At 36.8% G+C, this 27638-nt stretch overlaps 3 protein-coding genes and 1 long non-coding RNA gene across 12 annotated transcripts in view; all 4 read left to right on the plus strand.

Moving 5' to 3' along the window:
- Nucleotides 1-27638, plus strand: part of LOC136245365 (uncharacterized) — a 78024-nt gene that overhangs the window by 3860 nt on the left and 46526 nt on the right. Inside the window, exons 2-7 of one of the 9 annotated variants that reach the window (XM_066036844.1) lie at nt 10463-10510; nt 11511-11548; nt 11605-11637; nt 11693-11782; nt 11932-12007; nt 12493-12516. The exons of 2 other annotated variants lie outside the window; for them this stretch is intronic. The gene's annotated coding sequence lies outside the window, so the exon portion shown is untranslated. Of the gene's footprint in view, nt 1-5857; nt 5938-6069; nt 6207-6557; nt 6700-10462; nt 10511-11510; nt 11549-11604; nt 11638-11692; nt 11783-11931; nt 12008-12492; nt 12517-25285; nt 25340-25390; nt 25434-26665; nt 26894-27638 lie in introns of those variants that run through there. 6 more of the 9 variants (XM_066036846.1, XM_066036845.1, XM_066036851.1 and 3 more) reach the window with 6 other exon arrangements.
- On the plus strand, nt 2056-3570 carry LOC136245889 (uncharacterized). Its single transcript, XM_066037345.1, has one exon. The coding sequence runs from the start codon at nt 2056-2058 to the stop codon at nt 3568-3570; it is 1515 nt and encodes a 504-aa protein (XP_065893417.1).
- LOC136245647 (uncharacterized) lies at nt 12610-12909 on the plus strand. The gene is made up of 3 exons (XR_010696035.1): nt 12610-12681; nt 12741-12809; nt 12862-12909. It is a non-coding gene; the product is annotated as an uncharacterized lncRNA (long non-coding RNA).
- LOC136245459 (uncharacterized) lies at nt 12938-14881 on the plus strand. The gene is made up of 5 exons (XM_066036996.1): nt 12938-13028; nt 13182-13274; nt 13453-13604; nt 13657-13740; nt 13790-14881. Exons 1-5 carry the CDS (start codon nt 12938-12940, stop codon nt 14879-14881), a joined length of 1512 nt encoding a protein of 503 aa, XP_065893068.1.

A 27638-nucleotide genomic window follows, 5' to 3' on the forward strand; every position in this document is an offset into this window, starting at 1 on the left:
TATATGTATATATATCAAAACAACATTGAGCTACTAAAGAAATACAATCTTTGTTACTATACAGCTACCAAGCTCATGCTTTGGTCAACAACTGACTAATGCATCTGTGCAATATGGTTCCTTTGCCACTTCAGCTGAGCACAACTGAATGTCTCCACTGTTTGGAGCCTATGGGACGAGCCCTTATTTTACTGTATTATAACCCTCTTAACCAAGGGTCTCACCGGGGCTTCTCTCAGTGTGAGACTTCACCTGTAACAGTGCATGTCCCACTTTGGCACAGACAAACTGTGAATAAAAATCCGACACTCCAGAGCACTATGTCTGGTACCAAGCTGATGAAAACTAGCACAGTTAGCAATTCCCACATCGGTAGCTCTCTCCTATCACAAATAAAACACACATATATACCCATACATATAATACACAAAACAGAGCTCACTGTAACTGTTTTACTTTACAATCTCTATATAGCTGTAGCTATACACATACTGAAGTAAACTGCACGTCAACTGGGACTATATGCTCAGTAGTGTGCTATATAGCTATATGCTACGTTACTATAAACTCCTGAAACACCGCAGGCAGAATAAAAACATCACAATAAAATGGCAGTTACCACAAACTCCTGAAACACTGCAGGCAGAATAAAAATGGCACTTACATAATTCTACAAATGACACTCCTTGACCATATCTATGCTGCAACTACCCTATCGCACTCTGAACTTATACAGATGTGCATTCTTTTGGCAGTGAATACAACCAGTATTATATGTCTGACAATGACATTGTTGCTTTCGTTTACATACTACACTATCAAGTCAACTGACATGCATAGCATTCTAAAATGTAGAGGTGCACCTATCAATGCTGCTACATAACAATGGGTAGCTACCCATGACACCACAAGCATGTCATACTTACAATATAACAAAACAGCAATACGATGCAACACTTCTCTCACTGCAATTCATACCATAGGCAACTCAGCACACAGCAAAATAATTCACTGCTCAGCTCTAACCCTAGCTCTAAGAGTGTCTCATGTGACCATTGTCTAATCCAAACCCTACACCTAACTCTAACTCAGTAATCACGTGATCTGCCTTCACACAGTCCTAACCTAACTTGTACTCGCGTGATCTGTCTACTCACTGCCCTAACATAATCTCCAGACCCCCTGTGTTCTAACCTAACTATAACTATACCTAGCTAGCTATACACAGTCAGGCTAGCTCATACAAAGGTGTTTCAGTCTAATTCTATAGCTAACACACTGAGTATATTGACGCTATGATAAGATAAACCCCCAATCTTGTGATACAAACTACAATTTTACATATTCCAAAACTTGGAATAAGTGTTATCAACAAGTGTCACCATATCACGTGGTTTTCACACTTCAAAACACTTAGAAACAATAGCGTCCCCACGCCGTGACGTCAGACGCTACATAACGCGTCGGCCCGAGTATCTCATACCGGGCTACCAATTCTTCACCATAAAGTAGTACAACACTACTCTGGCAATACCAAATCCGCGTCTAAGGTTGCCTGATGAGTTTCCGGCGTAGAGCTGAAACGAAACCGGTCGTGACCAGTACGATGGATATTTATAATGGGAAATTCTCAACCCATTTGGTCTCCGTGTAGCTATTACACGACGAATTAAACTTGCCAGTCAAATAATACAACTACACATATGGCCATACAGCTATAAACCAAATAGTGAAGATTGTGTGAGTGGCACTCCCACCTGGTGAGACTATAATAGCCACCAGCACACAGTTACATACCATAACCCAGGATAGGTACATAGTTGCCTATACCCACTGTGAGCTACAATTACAATACCACAATCTGAGGTGTGTATATATATATATGTATATGTATATATATCAAAACAACATTGAGCTACTAAAGAAATACAATCTTTGTTACTATACAGCTACCAAGCTCATGCTTTGGTCAACAACTGACTAATGCATCTGTGCAATATGGTTCCTTTGCCACTTCAGCTGAGCACAACTGAATGTCTCCACTGTTTGGAGCCTATGGGACGAGCCCTTATTTTACTGTATTATAACCCTACTGTTAACACTACTACAACTGATAACAACCTCAACACCATCATTTTAAGATACCAACAGTTAACCCTAGAAGCTGTTGAAGAAGCTATCGATGCCAGAACACCCATTAAAAATAATTTAAGTATTGCAGAGAGGACAACACTCAACCAACTTAAAAAAAGAACTGACATCATAATTAAAAAAGCAGATAAAGGTGATACAATTGTAGTAGAAACCATGGAACGGTACATAGAAGATGGAATGAAACACTTGAGCAATACTAACATTTACAAACAAATTCCAGAAGATATCAATCCTGAAATAACCAAAGCCATCAACAAATACCTTAAAGAGGCAGTTGATAAAGGAATACTGGAACATGACACTTACAATTTTATCAAACCACCAGAAAATCCGAGAAGTCCAATAATTTATTTTCTAAAGAAACTACATAAAACTCCAATCTCGGTAAGACCAATAGTGTCATCCACACAATCACCAACCAGTAACTTATCACATTTTATGGACATATTGTTAAAGCCAATTGTGAAAACCATTCCTCACATTCTTACTAATTCCACACAATTACTACAGGAACTAACCCCTATGAAAGTTCCAGACAACACTATCCTGACCTCATTAGATGTCAGTTCACTATACACAAACATACCAACAGAGGAGGCAATTGAAATAATTTTAAAGTATTTGGAGGAAGCAGAAACACCGCAACAGCCTCCACTGCAATTACTAAGAGAAATACTCAATTTTATTCTTAAATACAATTGTTTTACATTCTGTAATCTATCATTTTTACAAATTCAAGGAGTGGCTATGGGGACAAAAATGGCACCTAATTTTGCAAACCTTTTTATGACAAACTTTGAAGAAAAATACATATTACAACAAACAACAAAGCCTTTCCTTTATCGACGGTACATAGATGACATTTTTCTTATCTGGACTGACACAAGTGAGAAATTGAAAAGTCTGATCGATAATATCAACAACAATCACCCCACTATTAAAGTCACTAGTGAAACCTCTACTGGTTCAATCAACTATCTAGATCTCACCATTACAGTAAAAAGCAATAAACTACACACTACTACTTTTTTCAAACCAACAAACACTTTCAGCTATTTGCCAGGGGACTCACACCATTCAAATGCTACTAAGCAAGGGATATTCAAAGGAGAAGTCATTAGAATGTTAAGAAATAATTCAGAACAACCAACTTACATTGAACAAACAGAACTCCTAAGAAGTAAATTCACAGAAAGAAAATACAGTAAAGTCATTACTCAACAAGAACTTCCCTCCTTTGAACAAAGAGCAGAATATTTGACCACCACTAAGAAAGCTACAGAACAGAAAACAACCTTTGTTACTAGCTATGATCCATCAATCCCAACAGCTACGATTATTAAGGAACATTGGCCACAATTGCTTCTAGAAGATACATTTAGAAGAACACTTACTAATGGACCACGAACATGTTAGAGCCCCTCCAAATCTTGGGAAAATACTGACAAGAGCAGCTACCCAAACAACCTTATCTACCCAACATGTACCACAACTACCAAATATTACAAAACCTCCTCCAATACCAGCAAAGAACATTAGTTGTAGAAATTCTACCTGTGCCACCTGTCCTACATTGACAAGCAAAAACCACTTTACTAGTCATCAGAACAAAACTTACCATCAAATCAATGATATCTACTCTTGTGACTCAAAGAATGTTATCTACCTACTGGAATGCCAAACATGTCAGAAACAATATATTGGTGAAACTGGAACAACTGTCCGAATCAGAATGCGTCATCATAGAAATAAATTTAAATCTAGTACTGACTTACCATTGTACCGCCACCCTATTTTACACAATAAAGACTTTAGTATTTACAAACTGACTATCATTGACAAATACGACGACAGAAACACTAGAAAACAGAAAGAAATGGAATGGATAAAGTCAATGAAAACAAAAATACCCTTTGGAATGAATATCATCAGTAAATTATAAAATACTCTAACCCACAACTACAACTTTTAGACATTATGACATACACATGACTCAACTTAACTTAAACCCACAATTGATCCTTGCATATATAAGTAATTAACACATCCACACAATTACAAACTGACGAAGGCTCTTAGCCGAAACCGGTTTTTGTATTTTGTTGATTATTATTGTTTTGTTGTTGATTTTGTTGATTATTGATGATTTTGTTGATTTGTTGATTAAAATGAGTGACTCAGCAAAGGAAAATAACAGATCAAAGAGACAGCTATCCCCAGGAACTGAAGAGAATATAGAAGTGATTAAAAAGGCCAAACAAGGAGAAAGCCAAGCAGAAGTTGACAGGATAGATGACAACCAAAACCCTAACTCTAACCCTAACCCTAACTATAACTATACCTAGCTAGCTATACACAGTCAGGCTAGCTCATACAAAGGTGTTTCATTCTAATTCTATAGCTAACACACTGAGTATATTGACGCTATAACAAAGTAAACCCCCAATCTTGTGATACAAACTACAATTCCACATATTCCAAAACTTGGAATAAGTGTTATCAACAAGTGTCACCATATCACGTGGTTTTCACACTTCAAAACACTCAGAAACAATAGCGTCCCCACGCCGTGACGTCAGACGCTCCCTAACGCATCGGCCCGAGTATCTCATACCGGGCTACCAATTCTTCACCATAAAGTAGTACAACACTACTCTGGCAATACTAAATCTGCGTCTAAGGTTGCCTGATGAGTTTCCGGCGTAGAGCTGAAACGAAACTGGTCGTGACCAGTACGATGGATATTTATAATGGGAAATTCTCAACCCATTTGGTCTCCGTGTAGCTATTACACGACGAATTAAACTTGCCAGTCAAATAATACAACTACACATATGGCCATACAGCTATAAACCAAATAGTGAAGATTGTGTGAGTGGCACTCCCACTTGGTGAGACTATAATAGCCACCAGCACACAGTTACATACCATAACCCAGGATAGGTACATAGTTGCCTATACCCACTGTGAGCTACAATTACAATACCACAATCTGAGGTGTATATATATATATATGTATATGTATATATATCAAAACAACATTGAGCTACTAAAGAAATACAATCTTTGTTACTATACAGCTACCAAGCTCATACTTTGGTCAACAACTGACTAATGCATCTGTGCAATATGGTTCCTTTGCCACTTCAGCTGAGCACAACTGAATGTCTCCACTGTTTGGAGCCTATGGGACGAGCCCTTATTTTACTGTATTATAACCCTAACTCTAACACTACTTTCGCTGTCCCTAATCCATCAACACGCGTATTACCCCAGCACTTACGCTCCCCTAACCTAACATAACTACACACCCACTAACCTGTACTTACACACTCATCAACTTGCATTCACACACCTCAAAGCACCACAGCAGACAACCAACCACTAATATATTTAAACTGTAGCCCTCGAGACAGGCAGGTCTCTGACCCAACACTTTGAGCTTAGGTATGCGCACACAATCCATGCCTGAGTCACCATTGTGTTGTGAGTTCCCTGGTGCTCTGCACCAGGGAGCTCTCTGTTTGGTAACCCCCTTGTAACCAAACCTTACCTTTCACCTATATACATTTATACATGTAAAAAGTATTTTTGCTAAGCTGGGTGATTTTTTGTGCATATAGGCAAATTAGTGTGTGTGTGAAGCTGAAAATAGATGATTTTGTGTACATAACCCTATTCTAATTAATGTCCACCACCCTAGGGTTACGTAGCACCGTCTAATTAATATTCGCCCTCACCAGATGGACATTAACTTGATCTACACATAATAGTTTGCATGATGTAAGTGACTGACTGATTGATTGTGAAAAGTTTGTATTGTATGTATGTATGTATGTATGTATGTATGTATGTATGTATGTATGTATGTATGTATGTATATGTGTATGCATATAAAACTGAATATGTATGTAGAAAAGTTTGAAAGGCCATAACTCGGTCATCTTTGATCCGATGACTTGAAACTACGTATCAAACAACTCAGCTCGATGAGCCGAATCAGATGATGTGTAGAAAAGTGGGTGTCGATTGTTGAGGACGTATGGAACCCCCTTGTATATACATTTATACATGTAAAAAGTATTTGTGCTAAGCTGGGTGATTTTTTGTGCATATAGGCAAATTAATGTGTGTGTGAAGCTGAAAATGGATAATTTTGTGTACATACCCTATTCTAATTAATGTCCACCACCCTAGGGTTACGTAGCACCATCTAATTAATATTCGCCCTCACCAGATGGACATTAATTATAACTTGATCTACACATAATAGTTTACATGATGTAAGTGACTGACTGATTGATTGATTGTGAAAAGTTTGTATGTACTGTATGTATGTATGTATGTATGTATGTATGTATGTATGTATATGTGTATGCATATAAAACTGAATATGTATGCAGAAAAGTTTGAAAGGCCATAACTCGGTCATCTTTGATCCGATGACTTGAAACTACGTATCAAACAACTCAGCTCGATGAGCCGAATCAGATGATGTGTAGAAAAGTGGGTGTCGATTGTTGAGGACGTATGGAACCCCCTTGTAACCCTTTGACATTGTGGTGACTTTATGTAGGTAGCTAGTCATTTAGGTACCATTTTTGTAATTGTGAAATGTTTATTGGATATATCTACTGCTAATTTAAGACCATTTTGATTGTCTATATATTAATTCTCTTTGCCCACGCACGTGTTTTTCGATCACTGATCCGTCATTCTTGGTAGGATTTCAATCGGATCGGTACCATTCAATTCTAGAATTTGAGACAAATCTTATGATCCAGGATTGGTGGCGATTCGTTAAACCACGGAAAATACCCTTTAAACCACCGTAACTACCGGAGGAAGACACGAATTCGTCCATAACTTTCTTGAGACCCTTATCGTGTTACCAGCCTTCCCCATCCCAGCCTACACCAGATTTTTCTCTCCCCTGTGGCCGACAGAACGAGAAACATTAAAATCGAGGCCATAAAATTTTCAAACACAAACTCCTCCCAGGTTTTTCCTCCGATTAGCTTCAAACTCGCTAAATCAACTATCCGTCCATAACAATGTGTCATAAGGTGGTTTTCGTGTCTATCATTACGTGCTAACCTTGGTTGCGAGATACTTATCACTTTCAATGGCCATTATAGGTTTATGATACGCGTATACGGCATCCCGGTATACATGCGTTGCCAATAGAAATCAGATGACGTCACGGTTAAAATTTAATATCTAGAAGCTTACATTGAGATAGGATCAATCGCTTTTTCATGATTTAACCAATCAAATCAGCGAATTTGATCATGTGATCTGGTGTGTACGCTATCATCCGGCAAACACACTCGCCACTATAAAAGGAGAGTTTTGTAGTGGGTGTGGCCAGTCTACGAATACTTGACAGAGACTACACACGAAAGATTCATCGGGAATACACAATCTGCACCCTGCTGCGCTCATTACAAGGATAGACGTCCTGAGGCCTACACCGCTGTGCACTAGACGAAGTATAACTACAGCGACATGAAGACAGGCAGGAGTCAGGGAAGCCTAAAATTGAGGATTACCAGCACACCACTGCAATGGAGAAGGAAACAGTCAATAAAGGAGAGTTTCGTAGTGGGTGTGGCAAGCCTAAGAGGGTTAATTATTTATATCGGGCTACTGGACAGAGGCTACACAAGGAAGACTCGCCGGAAATACACACTCTGCACCCTGCTGTGCTGTCCACTACAAGATAGACGTCCTGAGGCCTATCCCGCTGTGTGTTAGACGAAGTATAGCTACTGCGACAAGTAGACAAGCAGGTCAGGTACTATAGACAGACCTAAAACGGAGGATCACTAGCAACAACAGTGCAAGGGAAAATGAAACAGTCAATAAAGGATAGTTTCATAGTGGGTGTGGCAAGTTAAAATGGGATGATCACTCCGACCAGGCTGCCTACAATGACATGCACACTCTGCACCCTACAGGATGACACCTTTGTGAACAAAGAAAAATTACGTTCAACTACTCTAATAGAACATACATCTACCTTACTAGGCGATGAATCGTGGGGACTATATCATTTAGTTGCTATTGCAGTCTTCAATGTGTAGGGAGACACGGACACATTTTCACTCCTTGGAAACTCAACAGGGACAGCTGAAACTTCCAGAAGCTCTACTGAGCAACCACTCTTCGTATGAAGGATTCACCTGGGCTATGCTGATATACAACTCTTCACATATACTGGTGTTGACCTTGCTCAGTGCAGCCAATTAACTTGAATACTGTACTCAATACTGTACTGCATACACACTGTCATGTAATAAATAAACAACACAACAATACCATGACTAGGATGTAGAAATGAAACTCCAATTCAGTTACTCATATTGACAAAACAATCTATCTGAATAATACCACTATATGTGACAAATGCAACTTGAATTAGAATATAGCTCATTGTGGTAATGCACCAACCATTGGTCAACTGATCCTCATGCCACACTCAAGCACTTTATGTTAGTTCATGCAACATCATCCAAATGAAGTATAGAGTACATCCCAATTGTGGTATTTGTCTGCCGCTCAAAACTAATTTTATGTATGTACATAATATCTATGATGGGGCTGCTTGACAGTCTACAGAGGGAAGATTCGCCGGGAATACACACTCTGCACCCTGCTGTGCTGTCCACCACAAGGATAGAGAAGTGTCAGCTACTGCGACACGAATATAAGCAGGTCAGGGACTACAGACAGACCTAAAACGTAGGATTACCAGCAACAGCACTGTAAGGGAGAAGGAAACAGTCATAGTAGGGATGGCAATTTAACGAACTATGATCACTCCAATCAGGCTACCTAACAGACTACACAAGGAAGATTCGCCATTATGAGAGATGAAGAAAGGAAGATTACGTTCAACTACTCTAATAAAACATACATCTACCTTACCAGGCTACGAATCGTGGACAACATCATGAAGTGACTGTTGCAGTCTTCAATATGTAGGGAGACATAAGATACGTTTTCATTCCTTGGTAACTCCACAGGGACAGCTGAAGCTTCTAGAAGCTCTATTACTTATCTCCGTTGAACTACCCTAATAGAACATACATCGCGATATCTACCCTAATAGAACACACACAACCTCTCTACCAACAATCAATCAGTCAATTTCTCTCAACCTCTATAGAGTAACCACTCTTCATATGAAGGATTCATCTTGGTAATGCACCTTGATTCAGAAAGCAACAAAAAAACTCTTCTCTATCCAAATCCACATGGTTGTGTTGACCTTGCTCAGTACAGCTGATAAACTTGAATACCCATACTCACTGTACTGCATACACACTTGGTCATGCGATAAGTAAACATTACACTACCATGACTAGGATGTAGAAATAAAACTACAATTCAGTTACTCAAATTGACTACATATACAAAATGAATGTGCCAAATGCAAGTTGAATTAGAACATAGCTCATTGTGGTGATGCACCAACTATTGGTAAACTGATCCTCATACCACACTCAAAGACTTTGTTAGTGCATGTAACATCATCAAAGTTGAGTACATCCCTGCCATTCATGTCTTTGTTGGTATGTAATGATGTGATTACTCCTTGATCATTAGTAATGTTCAAATATAAGTGTATTCACACAATAGGACATAACAATTGTCTTAGTATCACGTGCATTTTGCGCGGGTACCACTAGTCTTAAATTATTACCGTATTTTAAAACAGTCTGAATAATTAAGTACAATTGTACAAATTCTTAGTATCACGCGCATTTTGCACGGGTACACCTAGTTTAAATTAAAATTTAACTGTCTTACATTAAAGTTCATAATAAAATGCCTTTTCTGTTCATGACTGCTCTATTATAGTATATTGGACTTTAAAGTGGATGGGGTAAGCCCCTCTAAAATAAGAGTGGCTCTATTCCTTAACCCAAGGCTGTGTTGTTCAGTTTGTTGCACATACTAGTTGGTGGTAATGTATTGAATAGTAAATGCTATCCTGGTAAGCCTTAATGGCATAAATACAATGCATTAAATATCATGTTGGGCTTTATTTAGAAAAGCAGCTTTAGAAAATTAACCTTCCTTAAAAGTACATCATCATTTATCTGCTATGATGTGTACTTGGAAAATTTATCAGTTAGCTATTACTACTATAAATGTGCAACACAATACTGCAATATTATGTACTTAAATATGATTGGCTAGATTTCAAATTTTTTAAATTTTGTAAGGCTTCATGGATACCACCATTATTTTTATTGCTGTATGAATGTGTTGTTGCCCACATTTCTCCATCTTTAAAAAGTGATATTGCTGACAACCTGTTCTACTACAGAAACAGAGAGTCATTAAGGTATGTGATGTACTGTATATAAACAATTCTCACTGATTTGGTGTGTTAATGGTTGCTATGGCCTGAATAGTAATGCATTATTGCTTATTTGTATCAAAAACAGCACAAATTTCAATTAAGTAGGGTTTAAAACTAATTATAGCATGCATGGTGTGGCTTGTTTATGAAGTTTAAGATTTTAAGGTTTCATTTAATGTGCTTATGACTGTGTTGTCTGTAGTTTATTGGTGAGCACTAAATAGAAATGTAAATAAAGTCAGTTTCAGAGTTAGTGATAAACCTCAGCTAAATTTAAAGTGTTTTTGCTCACAATGAATAATTTACACATTGGCTTTCATTTTTCCTGAGGCATTTGTGGTGTGCATTAATTGGAATACCAATACTCATGTATTTGTATGGACACAATAAACAAGGTGGAGCCCACATTCATCAACCGCTAGCAAGTGAATGGCACCTGAAAGCATTGAGCATAATGCTAGCATAGTGGGAAGAAATCTTGTGCAATATTATAAATCCTTGCTTATCAAATAATAGATAATAGAAAAAGGTCAATATATTCTAATAGAACAGTCAGTAACCCTGACAGAACAATCAGGCAGCTGGCTGTTCTAACAATCTTTTCTGTGAAATGCATTGTAGTAAGTAAGGATTATAGCCTGCTTCAGCCATTTACTATTAATTTTGCCCATAAACGTGCAAAATTGTAAGCAAAACATGGGCATAAATGTTGAGCATAATTTGAACATAAATGGGCAAAAATTTTGAGCAGTGCAGCATAACATAATAGTTTTGAGCATACTTGGTGCATCCCTAGGCAAATAGCTACAGTAATAGATTGCCTCCTAGTGTGCGATCATAGTTGTATAAAATAGCTAATCATCACTATATTATATTTATGCTAAACTTTTACAATATTGGTATGTTTGGATATATATACCTACCTGAAAATCCTTTTGCTTGCCAGTATAATACCCTGACTTAATACTGTTGGTTATTGCAGGTTCTTGATCTAACATGGATTCAAGTTCTGATCAATTTGTAAGTAATGCATGTACCATTTTGAAATTTTATTACATTCTATGCTCCATGTACAGTCTATTAGTGATCTTGATAGTGCAGATATTGAGGCAAGTATATAATATATATACAGTTCACAGTGGTTCATATACTATCATATGACAGTGTGCTAGTGGCTGCAGTGATGATTTTGATGAATATTTTGATGATGAATATTTTGATGATCATCCAAACAAATGCAAGCAGGCTTTCCAGGTACAGCAATCAGCTCATCAAAACTTCATAGTGACCACAGTGGCTTTAAGTAACCACGCGGAGTTTTAATTGTGTAAACACATCTAAAGTGTTGATATACGAAAAGTCTTCCATTGAGAATTATAAATTATGTAGTTATCTCATTTCAGGATAACACAGATTTAGCAGCATTCAGGAAAGAGTGGCATGATGATATAACAGGGGAGGGAGTAGAACATGATATCAGTGAGTATACATGTAGATATGAAATCATACAGTGTTTTCATCATTTTCACAAGAGTACAGAGAGTACTCTACGGGAAGGAGTAAATTCACATGCACATACACTTTTTGAAATGTTAGTCATTATAACCTATACATATAGTACTAGTGCTTAGTTGGATGTAAAAGATGGTATACAGAATTGCTGAGTTGCAGCTGCTCCTGGAGTCTTGGGGAATAACTATGCAGCCAAGTAGCATTAACAAGGCTCCAAATAATCAATGTTAATTCTGTCGCTGCTTATGTTCTGACAATTCAGAGTATGAAGAAGGAAATGCAGTACAAAATCTTATCATCAATTCTATATGTACACTATACATGTAGTTATATTATCAACATCATTATAGTATTTTTGGGTAGAAGATAATTCTTTGTACGTTTATGAAAATGCTGAAAATTATGCACAATCCCTCTATATGTACATGTATATACAAAGGACATAATTATAGGTGATAATGCAACAGGCAAGATGCACATAAGGAAGTGTGATGATGATTACTGTAAAAGAGGTTGCTGAGGGATGCAATAAATTATGCTATCAATTTTATTTCATTACTGTTTAGAATATAGTGGCAAGTCCAAGAAGCTTGTGGGTGACAGGGAGACAGATAGTACACTAGCAAAATTTTTCCTGAATGGTAATTATAGTCCTGTAGTATATAAATAATAATTATGCATATGTATCAATTTAATACAGACAATGATGATGATAACAGTGAAGGCAGCTATCAAAGTGATAGTGGCAGTGATTGGAACATTGAGATGTGTAGGTGGATGAAGCAGTATATCTCGTACATTAACTTTATGCTTACAAACAGCTGTAAAAAAAGTTTCGAGCTGATTTTGATAGCAGCAGTGAAGAAAGTCTTCAAAAAGGTGAAAAATCTATGCACTATGCATACTTTAGCAAGATATTTACACTTAGAAGAGGATGATAGCTTGTGTGGCGGCAGTGACAGTGATGTCAGCAATAATTCTGAAAACTGTAAGAGCATAATATTGCACATATAATAACATAATTATACCTTCATTGCTTCCATAACAAGCATAATATGTCATATGTACAAACAAGTATGTATATGCTTACTAAATATATAAGCAGATACTTTATTATAGCTAATATATGTACACTTTGCAGCTTTCAACCTTAAAAACAAGCACAAAAGAACACTTTCAAGCAGCCGGCGTATCCTGAGGAGTGATAGTGAAAGTGATATTCAAATTTGTAATGGTATGTCACACTATATATGTTACTGGGCAATACAGACTCTGAGAAAGTTGGTACTATAACATCCAAACCAACTTGAAAATTAATTATAATGCCAATTTTCCCAGAGACAGTCATTGTGTGTGTATGCATTCCTCAATAAATCATGCATAATTATTTGCATGTGTATTCCGATGATCAGACTCCAAACCTACGAGAACAAGAAGATTGTTAAGAGATTGTCCGATTTCAGGCTGCAATTCAACTGTGTCAAAACTTGCAGATCATCTCCGTTGTGTCCACAAGCTACTTAATGAAGCAGAACAAAAGAAATGGCTTGGCATAGAAAAGAAGGTAGTGATTGTAAACTTGGTAAACGCAATATCACTAAGCATAATTGTTTCAGAACCGGTTAGCAAATGTCCAGAAAAAAAGTGCTGATATGCAAGATAGGTCTACTGAAGCAGGACCCAGTGCCAGCAGCTCACTTGTAAGTGTGTTGAGCATACATCAGCATACAGATTATCTGTGCACTGTAGGCCAGAAATAATGAGTCACACAATCGATTCCACTTTACCAAATTCAAGCAGTACCTTGAAGGAATTGCAGGTGGAAATCGTTCTTCAAATACAGCAACAGCTATTGTAAGGGATCTTCAGAAGTATTTCCAGTACACTGCAAAATATGCATCATTATATACAATTGATCTACTGCTAGATGCTAGAAATTTGGAAAGCTATTATCACCACCTAAAGCACATAAATCGATACAAGCCAACAACTAATGCTGAAAAGCTGAGGAGACTCAAACTGGCCATTAATTTTGTCTTGCATGATAACTCCAAAGAGGATCAAGAGCTGTATATAAAGGGTTGTAGGCTTCTGGACCTGCTAAGACAGTGGGTACACTCGTTGTCAAAGTCTATAGCCATCCAAAGACAGGAACACAGCCAAAAGGTCGTCAAAGAGCTCCCATCCATTTGCAGCCCTCAAGATTTCTTAGATAACCCAACAGTAACTAAAAGAGTAAAGAAAGCCATGAAGTCATTAAAGACGGCATTTAGACTACCAGATGTAAAGATGATTACAGCATATGCCGCTGCACTAATGTTATATGGCAACTGTCAAAGGTCAGGTGTTATACAAAACTTAACTCTCCATGAATATGATGAGAAAGATTGCACCAATGATGGTATGGTGGTGGTGTCTTGCCTACACCACAAGACAGGTCCTCAAGGAAGAGCACGGTTAGTTCTCACCAGAGAGAAGGAAGCAATTTTAGATTGTTACAAGTGTGCTCATATAATGCCAAGCAAAGGTTGCGAAGAACTATTCTTTCTGACACCAAATGGTAACAAGTACACACAAGTGTACAGAAAAATCAGGGAAGCTGCAACCGTTAATGGTTTCAAAGACTTGCTGCCACCCCCACCAAGCAAATACCGGATTGCTGTGTCCACTGAAGCTGCTAGCCTTCTAGATGATCGTGACTTACGGAATGTTGCTCGTCACCTCAGTCACAGTGAGCAAACTAGCCGACAATATTACGAGTTCACCAACAATAGAGATGCAGTCAAAGCACACAACCCAATTGAGGATTTAACAAAAAAAAGAAAATGGTCTACAAAGTAAACATTGTAAAATATATTATTGGTTAATATATATTATGTTTATTCACATTAGACAGTGCATAAAGCTATAGACACATTTAAGCAGCTATCACATGTATAATTATACACTATATATCCGTATTTTAAATGTTACATAATTATAATTAAAATCAATAGATATGGCAGGCAGAGAGAGTATCTAACTGAGATGCATTTATGAAATGCATTGCAGTATCAATACCTCACTCTGTTTTCTGTAGAATACTAAGAATAGAGGCTTCACCATATTCAACACCTACCAACAGTTCTCTCATACCACCAGAGTTGTATTAAACACCAATCAATACCTCTACATACTAAGAGAGGCATCAAAAGGTGAACCTGTGGGAGTGTGTTTGTACAGGGTATATTGAACATTGGAAGCTCTCCCTCTTCCTCTTATGAACTCTTGATGCAATCATAGCCAGCAATATTATGAGCCAGAAATGTAGTCACAGTGCTATATATACTGTAAAAATGAAGTGTGCCTAACACACCAAGCATGTCAAATACACACCATTTGATAATGGTGTATATATTGTGACATTATGGTGTGCGGCACACTTCATTTTTTTACTTATACAAGGCCAAATTCATGATAATTGTTGAAAAACAAAGATAACGTAATATTTTATGTGCCCAGACATGTCATTATATCTTAGTAATGGATAATTTTTGCATTCCGTAACTTGTATTATAAAGCCAATTAAATGTTTAAGAAAATTATATGGTCATAGCATAATGAGGAAATAAAACATTATGAGCAGTGAAAATTTGAAAGTAGATAAATTTTGTGTGCCCATATCTCTCTTTTTGCAGGCCCAGTCACATACAAACTTTGTGGTGGATGAATATGTTGTTTGTATTTCAATTGCTAATGAATGAGTGTCAACTTGCTGGAAGTACTATTATAATGTCACCAAAATTAAGGTATTAGGCCTGCTGCTCTGGTGCTGATTTAGGCAGCATATAATTTGGGGCATAATAGGTAAGCTAAAGCATTGAGTTTTTAAAGCTAGGATAATAGGCGCAATGTTTGTGCATTCAATATCATAGAAGTTGGATCAAGTGTGTGCTTAGGGTTTCCAGGAACTCCTACTGAAGCTGTCAGTAGTTAGCAATTCCCAGGCCAGTGTGTTGTTGAAAGGTACAAGCAAGTATATCAATCTACTTTTTGTGGTGGCAAATCTGTAAGGGAATAGCCTCCTTCCCATAGAGATACTCTAATAAAGCAGTCAGTGAAATACTGTAATAGAATGGTCACTTAATGAAATACTATTAACAACTTAGCATATAATATATATATATATACTCTATTATAGAGTATTTCACTACAAAGTGACTGTTCCATTAGAGTATCAACCCAAGGAGCTCATGATCAATTTGAGTGCTCTATTACAATTTCCATTTTCACTGACTGCTCAATTAGGAAGTACTGAGCTATTTTCAAGGAACTAAGCTGCAAAAAATTACATACTGTAATATAAGTGTTTTACAGACCTTCAGTACTTGTACATGTGCTGTATAAAGCATCAATAAAAAATTAATGAATAAATAAATTATTATAGCAGCATATGCCCTAATATTGAAACTTTGTAAGGGTATTTTACCTCAATCCATCACATGCAAAATAATTTGTGCTATTTACAAAAATTGTATCCATAATAATTATACAACCAAGTAATAATAATAATATAACATAATGCCTGACATTTTGTGTATTAGTCACCAACATAATACTGCTTTTTAAATTGATGTAGCTGTCCCCGATGACATTAGGCTTAGTCAGAAGATTAATGAGAAATGTGAGAAGTATACAGATTTGAAAATTGAGATCCAGAGAATGTGGAATATGCGTGCTGTAGTTGTATCACTTGTGATTGGTTCCCTTGGATCGAGCCCCATGTGTTTGGCCAAGCATCTCCAATCTTTGAACATTTTCTATGGAACTTTGATTTCTAAACTACAGAAAAGTGTCTTATTGGGTTCCTGCAACATCCTAAGAAGATTTATAACAGAACACTATGATATATATTTGTAGTTTCTGAATAATTATTTCTCATGTTGTACATGATGTGTGTTTTACAATAATAATAATAATAATTGATTGGTACATATGCAGGCCTTGAATGTTTGAAGGAAGAGACATAGTTTGAGCTCTTATTTTATTTCACAATCCCTTTTACTTCCCTTAGGGTTGAAACGATCATAGATTTTTGTATTCAAGTAGCTACTTGCAAGCATTAACGATTAATTAAATACTTAGGAATCTTCATTGCTTGAAGAAGGTTGTTTTACCATGTTAGCTATATTGGATGTATAAAACGCTATACAAATTAGAGTGGTAAACTAAGGGGATCATCATTACAGAAAGATTCCAGTTTCCATATAGCTTTCAGAAAGATAGTAAAATGGCCTTATTTCCATACCTTTCCATCTTATAGAAATATTTATGGCAGCTTCACTACCATTCCTATGATAAGGAAAGCTACTGAAACTTGGACCGTCCTTGTAGTGCATTTTGTTTACCTACTATAGTATGCATCTATATTAGTGTACTATACATATGATATTTTTACAGTGTTAATAGCCTTCTTCATGCAGTGCTTGCTACTTTTGGTGAATTATGTGTATGTATTTTGTAGCATATACCATTATGCAGTTTGACCTTTTCAAGTATGGTTGTAACTTGACAGTAAAGATAAATACACTGTATTTAGTAAAGTACCCATGCAGTAAATGTTCCTGACAAGCAAAGTGCTTTAAACTGCACAAAAAACTCCACAGTGTTACTTCTTGATAGCAAAATGTTTCGTGTGAGTTCATAAATATTGGATCACATGATCCATTAATATCTATAAATTTATAGCATGTAAACTCTTCTATTCAGTGGTTCATACACAGTCTATTCACCATTCTTTGGGTTGATTCTTAGACAATCTTTCAATGAAATGAATGGGATTTTACTACTCAGATAGTAAAAAATGCAATGATAATAAAAATAAACATTAACAAGTAAATTGTAAGGCTATCAGCCTGTTACACCTAGTAAACAGGTAAAAAGTAAAAGAATTAATTATATGGTGTTGGGTGAATAATAGTATATCAATTTCTTAAATTCATCAGTTGAAGTTATACTAACTATATATTTGGGTAAATTATTACATGGTGTTATAACTCTCACTCGTGAAAAAATACTGGCTTTCTGACATCTGATCTTGAATGATATTTGAATAACTTAAATGGGTGAACTCTGGTATGTATGGGAATGATTGAAAATGTAAAAAAAGTTTGAATAATATCTGTTGTGTAACATACTGTATTGTAGACAGCAATCATGTGACAGCTTTTACTACACTATGTAGCTTGCTATATAGGGCCACTTCATCCTGATTAGTTATCTGAGATATACAGTATCAATCTACGTGCAGTTTCACAGAACCATTTATCAGAAAATTATAGCACATTACGGCATGTTCCACCATAATTTTTACAGACATAGCCGGGCGGATCTGAGCATAGCCAAACAGCCCCCGGCTCTTCTCTTGCTCACCTTGGAATTATAGTAAACCATCCTTACATTCACACCATAAGCTGGGATAGCTAATTTACTGCATGTGTTGAAGTAGAGAAAGCCAATTATGGTCAAATAGAAGGCAAGAGCTATAAATGAAAAATAAACTGTATGCTATGGGCAAATTTTGTGTAAAGATCGGGATACTCTAATACAGCAGTCACTGCAAAATTCAATTGATAAATTAATTATAACCAGTGAGTACAAACAAGTTCTTTCTCAGAAAGCTAATTTTTTAGGCTATTGTATGCTATTCAAAGCATGTAAAATCTTAAGTAATTGCTCTCAGATTCAAAGATAGGATGCCTAATTAAAAACGTTCTCAGAAAATATCCAACAAAGTTTAGGAAGGTAAGTATCCTTCATTCATCAAGCTGCATGCACTTACCAACTAAACTTATGTGAAAGAATATAGCCTGTGTAACAGAGTTGTATTGTTCTCCTCCTAGTGAAATAAACAATATTAATTTTATTCTAAATTCTTTGACCCCCAGGCCTCCGCCAAATATGTCAACATATTATATTATATGCTAGAGTGCTACACTAGCATAATGTTAGCATACTTGAAAATAGATTGAGAGTAGTTGGTGGAAATGCTAAAACATCCAAATACTTTCTAATAAAACCGTCAGTTTGTAGTGAAATACTCTAATAGAGCATCCACTGATGAAAATTCTCCAATATTACAATAAAAGTGAGCAATATACAAACATAATGGGAACACTAGTACTGAAAGCACAGTGTTAACCAGCATAATGCTAGCATATAATTATTAGGTGAATATCTAAATCTATGGATTGAAAATAGATAACAAAGCAGTCAGTGGAAATGCAAACTACAGCGGAGCACTCAAAAGCATAATTGTTGTATATACATAGCTCCTTAGATTAACACTCTAATAGAACAGTCAGGGTTAGGGTTATAGTGTAGTGGTATATATATATATATATATATATATATATATATATATATATATAACCTAGAGCATTCACCTATGTACCTGAATGAGCATCATCAAAGCAATTAAATTGCATAATGGGACCTAATAGGTGAGAATTCAACTGAATGCATAAATTTTAAATTTTGAGCATAGTATTATTAATTTTGACTAAAGTGTACACTTGGCTAGGCACCAGCCTATTATGCTGGCATAATTTTTAGCATAATAGGTGCGTATAGAAGCATCAAGCATAATGCTATAGCATAATGGGTAGATTCTGCAATACTTTAAAATTGTATCAGTGAATAATGTACATCATGGAAAAAGATCGAATATCTGCAAAGTCTTGTGTAGCCATACCACTGCAATTTCCTACAGTATATGCTGAAAGGAAAGTATATAGTGGTCTGTAGTCTAATGAGTAATTTCAATAAAGTATATAGTAGGTACACATTTGACATTAGAGCTATTGGGCTGCAAATGATTTATTTTTTGATGGTTAACTGTAAACAATTGCTTTCAGGCCAAATATTATTGTCATTCATATGCTGTGTAAAAGGATAAAATTATTAGTTAACCATGGAAGTTGGGGCAAAAAGTATGAGCATAATAGGTTAAATTTTTGAGCACTGCAGCATAGCATAATAGGTAAAATTAAAAGCATAATAGGCTGATGTCTACACTTGGCCCTCCCTAACAGTCTCCTAGATGTACCTTACAGTGCCTCCAGCATTATTTACCAAAGAAACTGCAATTCAAAAGAATTTAAATATTATATGTCACATAAAGCAATAAACAAGAAGGTGGCTGAAATAGAGATCACTGACACAAGAGACATTCAACTAGTGCTACAATTTCTAACAGTTGTACAAGTCATATATAGACTGTGAAAACAGAAGCGTAACCAGACCAAATTATCACAAAAAAAACTACAGTACTCTATCGCAAAAGTATTCTGTGTTTGGTAAATCAGAGTACCACAGAATAATTGCAGGTTATAGCTTTATTTTGCTGACTTCCAGAATACTACCACACACACCATAATACAAGAGCTTACAATATTGAACATAATAGTAGTGTTACTGATTCTTAAATCTGTTCATAATAATAAACTGTACACACTGTACATTAATGTTTACTATTTGACATAACGTTCACTATTTTAAAATGCTGTGCTTTTCAATTTCACTTCGGAAGACTGACGACATTCAGAAGTGGATTGTATCACACTAGAAGAACAAATGTAAAACAAATTAAAGTATAGCTGTATACTCGCTCACATTTGAATATATATTGATTGACTGTAGGTATGTCCACTGAGTGCTGCCTCGTCCATTAGCCTCTCACATTACACCTCTGTCAGATTCACCTTCAGTGGCCAAGTGATCAGTGGTAGCTACAGGGGTGGATCCAGGAGCTGACAAGGGGAGGGGCACAAACAGACTAAGTTGTAGGTGATTGGGGAGAGCTAGATTCTGTAGTTCAGTGCTGCATTTTTGAAGCAGCAAATAATCACCTCTTAGTAGTGTCTCACTGTTGATTTTTGCCATTTTGGCCTTTTCAGATGGTTGTGAAGTATTTATAGCTGTTTAAAAGGCTCTGAATGTCTTAAACAACAGCAACACGACAATTACTTTTAGAGGTGCTTAGCACGCACGAATGTGCTGGGTGCCAATTTCACAGCTAGTTTGACTTTGGTTTCAGGTGAATGCTAGTAAAATGTGCATATTTTCATAAGTGTTTCATAAACTGACCTTGGTCTGACATAAAGTTTAGTAGCTAGCTATTTTAATCAGAAGCATGACTGGCTACTCCACAAGGTGAAGGAGGTTGAGTGGGGGGGCATTTGCCCCAAATGCCCCATCCTGGATCCGCCATTGGTAGCTATATGGTTTGGCTGCTTCACAATTGACAGCACTGTCAATATGGCCGTCTATGATAAGCAATGACTGGTGATGACAATGTTACAGTGCAGGTAGCTAGCAAGTCTTGAAGAGCATACTGTTGCTAAAAAGCATAAAACACAGATTTCAAACCTCAATTCAAACCTTTCAAAGAATGGTTGTTCGTGCGGTCTGATTTGTCACATCACAAAATAACATAGGCTTGTCTAGGGAGTGGCATCTTGGGACACTTGTCAATGACCAAGTACTCACTTCTGTAAAGGTGAATCTAAAGGATCCTCTCCAATCTGTGATAAAAAAGGTTATGCGAATGAATGCGGCACATAATGTAGGACATACTGTAATACAAATGCTACTAGAGTTTCTACATGTATGAATACAGTAGTATATCCATGGGGGGAATGTGCTCCCCCCTCAAAAATGCACACAAGATTGAGGTACTCTAAAAAGCAGTCAGTCAAACACTCTAATTGAACAGTCACCACATACTGCACTTACAACTTTCTTTGATGTTCGTGTTTTCAATCGTTTGGTAGCCACAAATTGTTGCACTTCTTCTGCCAGCTGTTTCCGATCACATGACCAAGAAAAGCGTAGGTCTTACCTATGGTCTTGCCTATACAGCCGGATTCGCAAAGTTTTTCCTACGCATAAGTTCCCCGCCTTCGGTAGCAAGTTCCCACATTTAAATCGATTCGTTTCAAGGTGCAACGTGTAAGTAGGTGTACGAAATTTTCTTCAGAACGGCATTCAAAGTGAGTCCCCAGCCAATCAGTGACGTGACATACAGGCCGCATTGGCCACGTGATTATCACGCAACTGTGATATAATTACCATGGATACTGCTTGCATAAATAATTATACACCCTTTACAAACAACTCTTGCAAATTTAGAGCGGGCAGTGAGCATTTAGTGCAGTCAAGCCAAGGTCTAAGAGGTGTTGCAAAGGAATACAGCATTGCAGCTAGGTATACTCGTTAGCTACCTGTAACAAGTAAGAAAGAAATTTTAGTTAGATGATAACTGCACTTTACCTCACAGTGCTGTATGTACGTGACTCCTTGGTGTAGCTAACTAGTTTGTATTGTCGGTGTTGTATTATGCGCCTATCAGGTAATTCCCGACTACCACTGATACGGGCTGAGGGTCGGGGATGGTGGGGGAATTGATCGCTAAATTTCCCCGACATAGTGGGGATTTGTCTTCACTAAAGAAATTCACTCAGGCGGCAACAATGTGTGCTTTTAATTTGGAAGGAGTGTCTGGAGGCGCTAACTACTACATTCATAAGAATCCACTCGCACCTACTCATTGCTAGACCAACACTATAGACCGTTCAAATCCCCTCCTAGCCCAGGGTAGCGATTCCGGAATTCCGTAAATTTTGCGTAAAATTTTCTCCGTGAATCTTCCATTGAAGAGTTGGCACAATCAATTTGCTGCCGTACGAGTGATTGATCAAACAATTGGATCATTTCTAGGGTTTCTGGGGGCAAGGAATATGATGGTGCAGTTAGTTTTCTGCTACAAATATGTTTGTGTGGAGTTTTATGCCAATTATAAGATTATTTTGCAATGTAGCCACCACAATGTTATGTTCTCTTTGCAAGAAACGACCCAGGACATGTTAGTTACACCTAGGTGAGCATTTTTGTCCATGTAGGTTTTAATATTACTATGCTAAAAGTCAGCAAATTTGCACCACAAATACCTTATCTCTTTGATGCACCATTTTGGTAGCTGTCAAGGAGCTATACATTAAGAGAAAAAATAATCATATAAGCAGCTATAAATCAACAGTACAACTCCTTGTTTTGCATGCACATTGTATTTTTGAGTGGAGATGACTGGTACAGAGTGGTTGCACTTCACCATGTGTATGCAGTTTTGCCATCTGCAAGATGCTATTTCGTGGCTTTCTATGGAGGTGACCTTTATTCAGAGGGTCTTACAAGTAAGGTTACACTGTGGTCCATGTATCAAGGTATTTATAACAAAAAACAGAAGTTCAAAATGTTATTGCAAAGCTCACTTATAAGCATTTGTTCAATTGTGCCATTTTGGGGACTATTTTCAATGGAAAGATATGGAGAAAAATTTGCCTACTTTCAAGGACAAAATTGCTTATAACTCCACCATCCTATGACGGATTTTTAAAAACTAAGTGTTTATGAGATCCTCAGGGAGTACTGTACAAGGCTATGTTAAATAAAAACTATTTCCATTAATCTTAAAATTCTCCCGGAATCGTTACCCAGGGTTTGCAAGTCAGAGGCTAATATTTCCTCAGTAGGTGGGAAATTGTAATTTTTAGTGATGAAAATCTCCACTTCAGCCCGTATCTAGTGGTAGTCGGGGATTACATTGATAGGGGCATTAGTACCTGCGTGTACTTTTACTGTTATTGTCAAGCGGGATAATTGGCTTGCGCCTCTATTAGTTGTGCCTTCCAATACGTTTGTTTTATGGTTTTAAGTGAAATCTCTCTTAACAAACTCCTACACAATAGAAAATACCTCATTATTATATAAGGCCAGGCCAAGTTGATTCACAGTTTATCGTCCGGGATATTTGAAAAAGTTATGTGGGCGGGAGGTCATTTTTCATATTTCAAACATGGAAATTGATTTAAAAAGTAGCTTCACACAGTTGCTAGCTAGTTTAACAATAATTGCAAGCTTATTTGATTACGTCACTGTCAATACTTAGCTACTCGTTTATGTAATCTCTCTTTAGAAATTCATTTATTGAAGGTTCTAACTAGTCCAGGCTGGGGATAATCGTCACGTTTGTTGCACACACCATGTTTTAATATACAAAAATGAGTTCACAGAAGCGTAAGCAATGGTTATCACGTGAGAAATAATGAATTATGAAATTATTGCTCTATTCCTAAAAACCCATGTGGGCGGTGATGATAAACTGTGAATTAACTTGGCCTGGCCTAATGACAAAAATTTTAGTCCCAATAGGTCTGGTTAGATAGTACATTTTACCCCCGAAAGAGGAAAACCTCTAGCTAACAAAAAGTGGCCGAAACTGCTGGATCCCAAATGTCCTTAATAGGGCTGATCAGCATGTGTAGGTGGTTATACCTGATGTCTAATAATGTCTCTGACCACTGTCTGAATCTAACCATTGCCACCACCACTCACAAATTTCCTAGTAGACTGAAGGGTAGTTTGACTGTTCTATTAAAATCCCTGCGCTACTCTATTAGTGTCAGGGGCAGAGTGATTTCTCTCCTGGTATATTGACTTCTCCACAAACCCCTGACTGATGTGTCTTGATCATTAGAGCCACTGAACATGTAACAGTTTTGTGTGATCAACCTACATAGAGTATACCAACCTGTGCCAATTCAAAATCATTTATTTGTAACACTAATCATAAGCCATAAAATGGTTACAAACAGGAAGAGGAGTTAGTCTATCATTCAGATCATTTTAAGTGGTACTATAGGGCTCTGATAGTTTGCTATAGCTACATCTCAATTACTCAGCCAGTACTACAGCATATATAGCTGATGGCCTGTGTATATATACCATCTAATCTTTTTGTATACCTTGGAACCAGCAAACCAAGCAGCTGCTTAGCTGACGCTGATATTTGAATTGTGGGCTAGGTACCATTACTCTAATTTCCAGTCCTAACACTGCTCCTAACACTGCTCTAAGCAGTGTTTTATTTTATGCATACTTGTTATTAGTTGTTAATATAATATACATCTGTATATAAGCTAACTAACTATATCATTTTGATGGTAAGGTTATTAGTCTCAGTAAACTTTTTTGTAACATGGAAAATAATATCATAGACACTAGAAACCTGGTACTTAGGTTTTATCACCATTCATGTCTGCAACCTAGCCCTCATTGAAACTCAATGTTTAGTCCTTCTTTATTTATTAGAAAGGCACACTCTTGGGCTACACCATGATTATACGTGTATGTATTATGTATATACAGGTCATCGTTATGTGTAAATCTAGTAGCAAAGGAAAGGAGAACGTTAATGGCAAAGTGAGCTATGCACACCAGCTACAAACATTATAACAAATTATGTTACTTCAGGTTATACACAAGAAAAGAAGATTAAGGAGTGTTACAAAAGCAGGTGAATACACTGCATGCATATGCATAGTGTTCTGTTTATTCTATCACAAATTTCTTAAAACTGACACTTTTACTAGTCACTTTGCAGTTTCATTTGCAGTGGGTGTTTACGAAGCTAGAAGTGAAGGGTTAGGTAATACATGATCAAGTGTTAGGACTTACATACTGGGGTCATGCACAGTGCTTTATACATTTGACATGATCATTATACCATAGTATGGACTCATAAGACCTACAGTACATGTACAACTACCTAACAATGATACAGTGTATATGTCAATTAGGCCTAATCTTGATACAGTGGATTTTCACTAATCCAAACAGCTCTTTTTTCAAGTTGACAAAAGTGTGTTCAGATTATATGTTTGGATAAGTGAACCCATGCATACAGAGCCTAGTTCAAATAGAACATACACGTGTTGATAACACACTCTAACAGAACAGTCATTTCAACTGTTCAGATTAGCAAGTTTTCGGATTACTGTTCGGGTTAGTGAGGCCCGTTGTACATGAAAATCACTTTCTTAATAACTGATAATAAGTGATGTCATACTGTATGTCACAGTTTTGTATGTACAGTTTTACAATTTAAGCCATGTGCTATAATTATACTGTACACCTTAGCTATGTTTGGGACCTACTTGACATGGTCACTATAATGAGGTGGTCTTATTAATGAGGTCATGAAGTACATTTTAGCTATGTTTGGGACCTACTTGACATGGTCACTATAATGAGGTGGTCTTATTAATGAGGTCATGAAGTACACCTTAGCTTTACACTTTAGCTATATGTTAGGGACCTACATGTACATGTACATGTATGAATCACTTTAAAAATACATGTAAATAACAGATTACATAAAATTCCTTTTAGTGTTGCAAATAACCTGTCATGTTATTAATTGATTGTGTCCACCGTATTTCCTTGGTCAAATGCCACAACTTTATTTAGCACAATCAATTTTAAAATTATAGGCTGTAACATCACTTTAGAGCAATGAGCACTGGTCAAGTTTGACCATTTTCCTTATTGATTTTTGATACTAAAGGTTAAGGTAAAATTGCCAAGTAAATTTGTTAAGGCCAGTCACAAAATCCAAAAGGTAAAATAATTTAGTTTAGTGGCATTATATAGAATATAGGTAGCCATGTAAATTGCCTATACTTTATTACACTATAAGTACATAACTAACATACCGAATTACGCACTGTGTACTTCTATAATGTACAGATCAACAAAGTGATGATGATAGTACTATGCAAACACCTAGGGAGTGTTATGAAAGAGGAATGCAAGATGCAAAGCAACTATCACGCCAGAATGTAATTATAAGAAAAGTAAAGGCCAGAGGCAGATCAGCATTTGCAGCAAGACACTTCAACAGTGGGGACTTCATTTGCGAATATAGTAGTGTAGTAAGAATCAGAACTGATGATGATGATGAGGATGAATGGGGAGAACAAAGGAATGCACAGCTTGGCATAGGATGCTACTGCTTGGATGCTACCTACCGGGGTCATAAATATTTGATGCAGCTTCCCGCATCAATGACCCTGGTAGGTACATCAATCATGCCAGCAAAAACACCAACTTGCAAAAAATGCCCCCAATTATGATTAACGATCGAATACGGATTGGCTTTGTTGCAAAAAAAGAAATCAAAAGAGGGGAGGAGCTTTTTTTCAGTTATGGGGTAAAGGACAAAACCTTGCCATGGCTGAAAACAGATGCCAGGGCAGCTGGGACCACCCTGCAGAAAATTAAACCCAAAGAACGTCCAGCACAAGAATGCACAGTTGAAGGATGTTGTGCAGTGGTGAAAAAGCTGGCTGATCATCTCCGAGTAACACACAAAATGTCAAAGAAAATGTTAGACAAGCATTTGGCAATCGCAAGAAAGGTACACAATTACACAGATGTAGTGATGTAATATTGTACATTCAATTAACTGCAGATAAGACAAGGGTTGATACAACGATCAGACAAGGTACAGTGTTTACCATTCTCCTACCATATAATTATAGAAAAAAATGTATACATTTAAAGGTTGCATGTATTATATAAGCAGTACTTCCAGGTGTATATAGAATGTTGGTGTAGTGATCTCTACTACTGTACTTTATATATTATGTGTATTTGTAGAATACATCATTCAAGTACAAGAAAAGTGGCAAACAAACAACTCAGGTGAAACATTAATATG

The sequence above is a fragment of the Dysidea avara genome, chromosome 15, assembly GCF_963678975.1.
Source record: "Dysidea avara chromosome 15, odDysAvar1.4, whole genome shotgun sequence".
In the NCBI taxonomy this organism is placed as follows: domain Eukaryota; kingdom Metazoa; phylum Porifera; class Demospongiae; order Dictyoceratida; family Dysideidae; genus Dysidea; species Dysidea avara.

What these genes read in the sequence shown, in the direction of transcription:
- LOC136245459 (XM_066036996.1), top strand. Translation starts at nt 12,938, where the DNA reads ATGCATACTTTAGCAAGATATTTACACTTAGAAGAGGATGATAGCTTG. An exon ending in GGCTTGGCATAGAAAAGAAG is followed by an intron (nt 13,605 to 13,656) that starts GTAGTGATTGTA and finishes TAATTGTTTCAG; the next exon opens with AACCGGTTAGCAAATGTCCA. An exon ending in CCAGTGCCAGCAGCTCACTT is followed by an intron (nt 13,741 to 13,789) that starts GTAAGTGTGTTG and finishes TGTGCACTGTAG; the next exon opens with GCCAGAAATAATGAGTCACA.
- LOC136245889 (XM_066037345.1), top strand. Translation starts at nt 2,056, where the DNA reads ATGGGACGAGCCCTTATTTTACTGTATTATAACCCTACTGTTAACACT.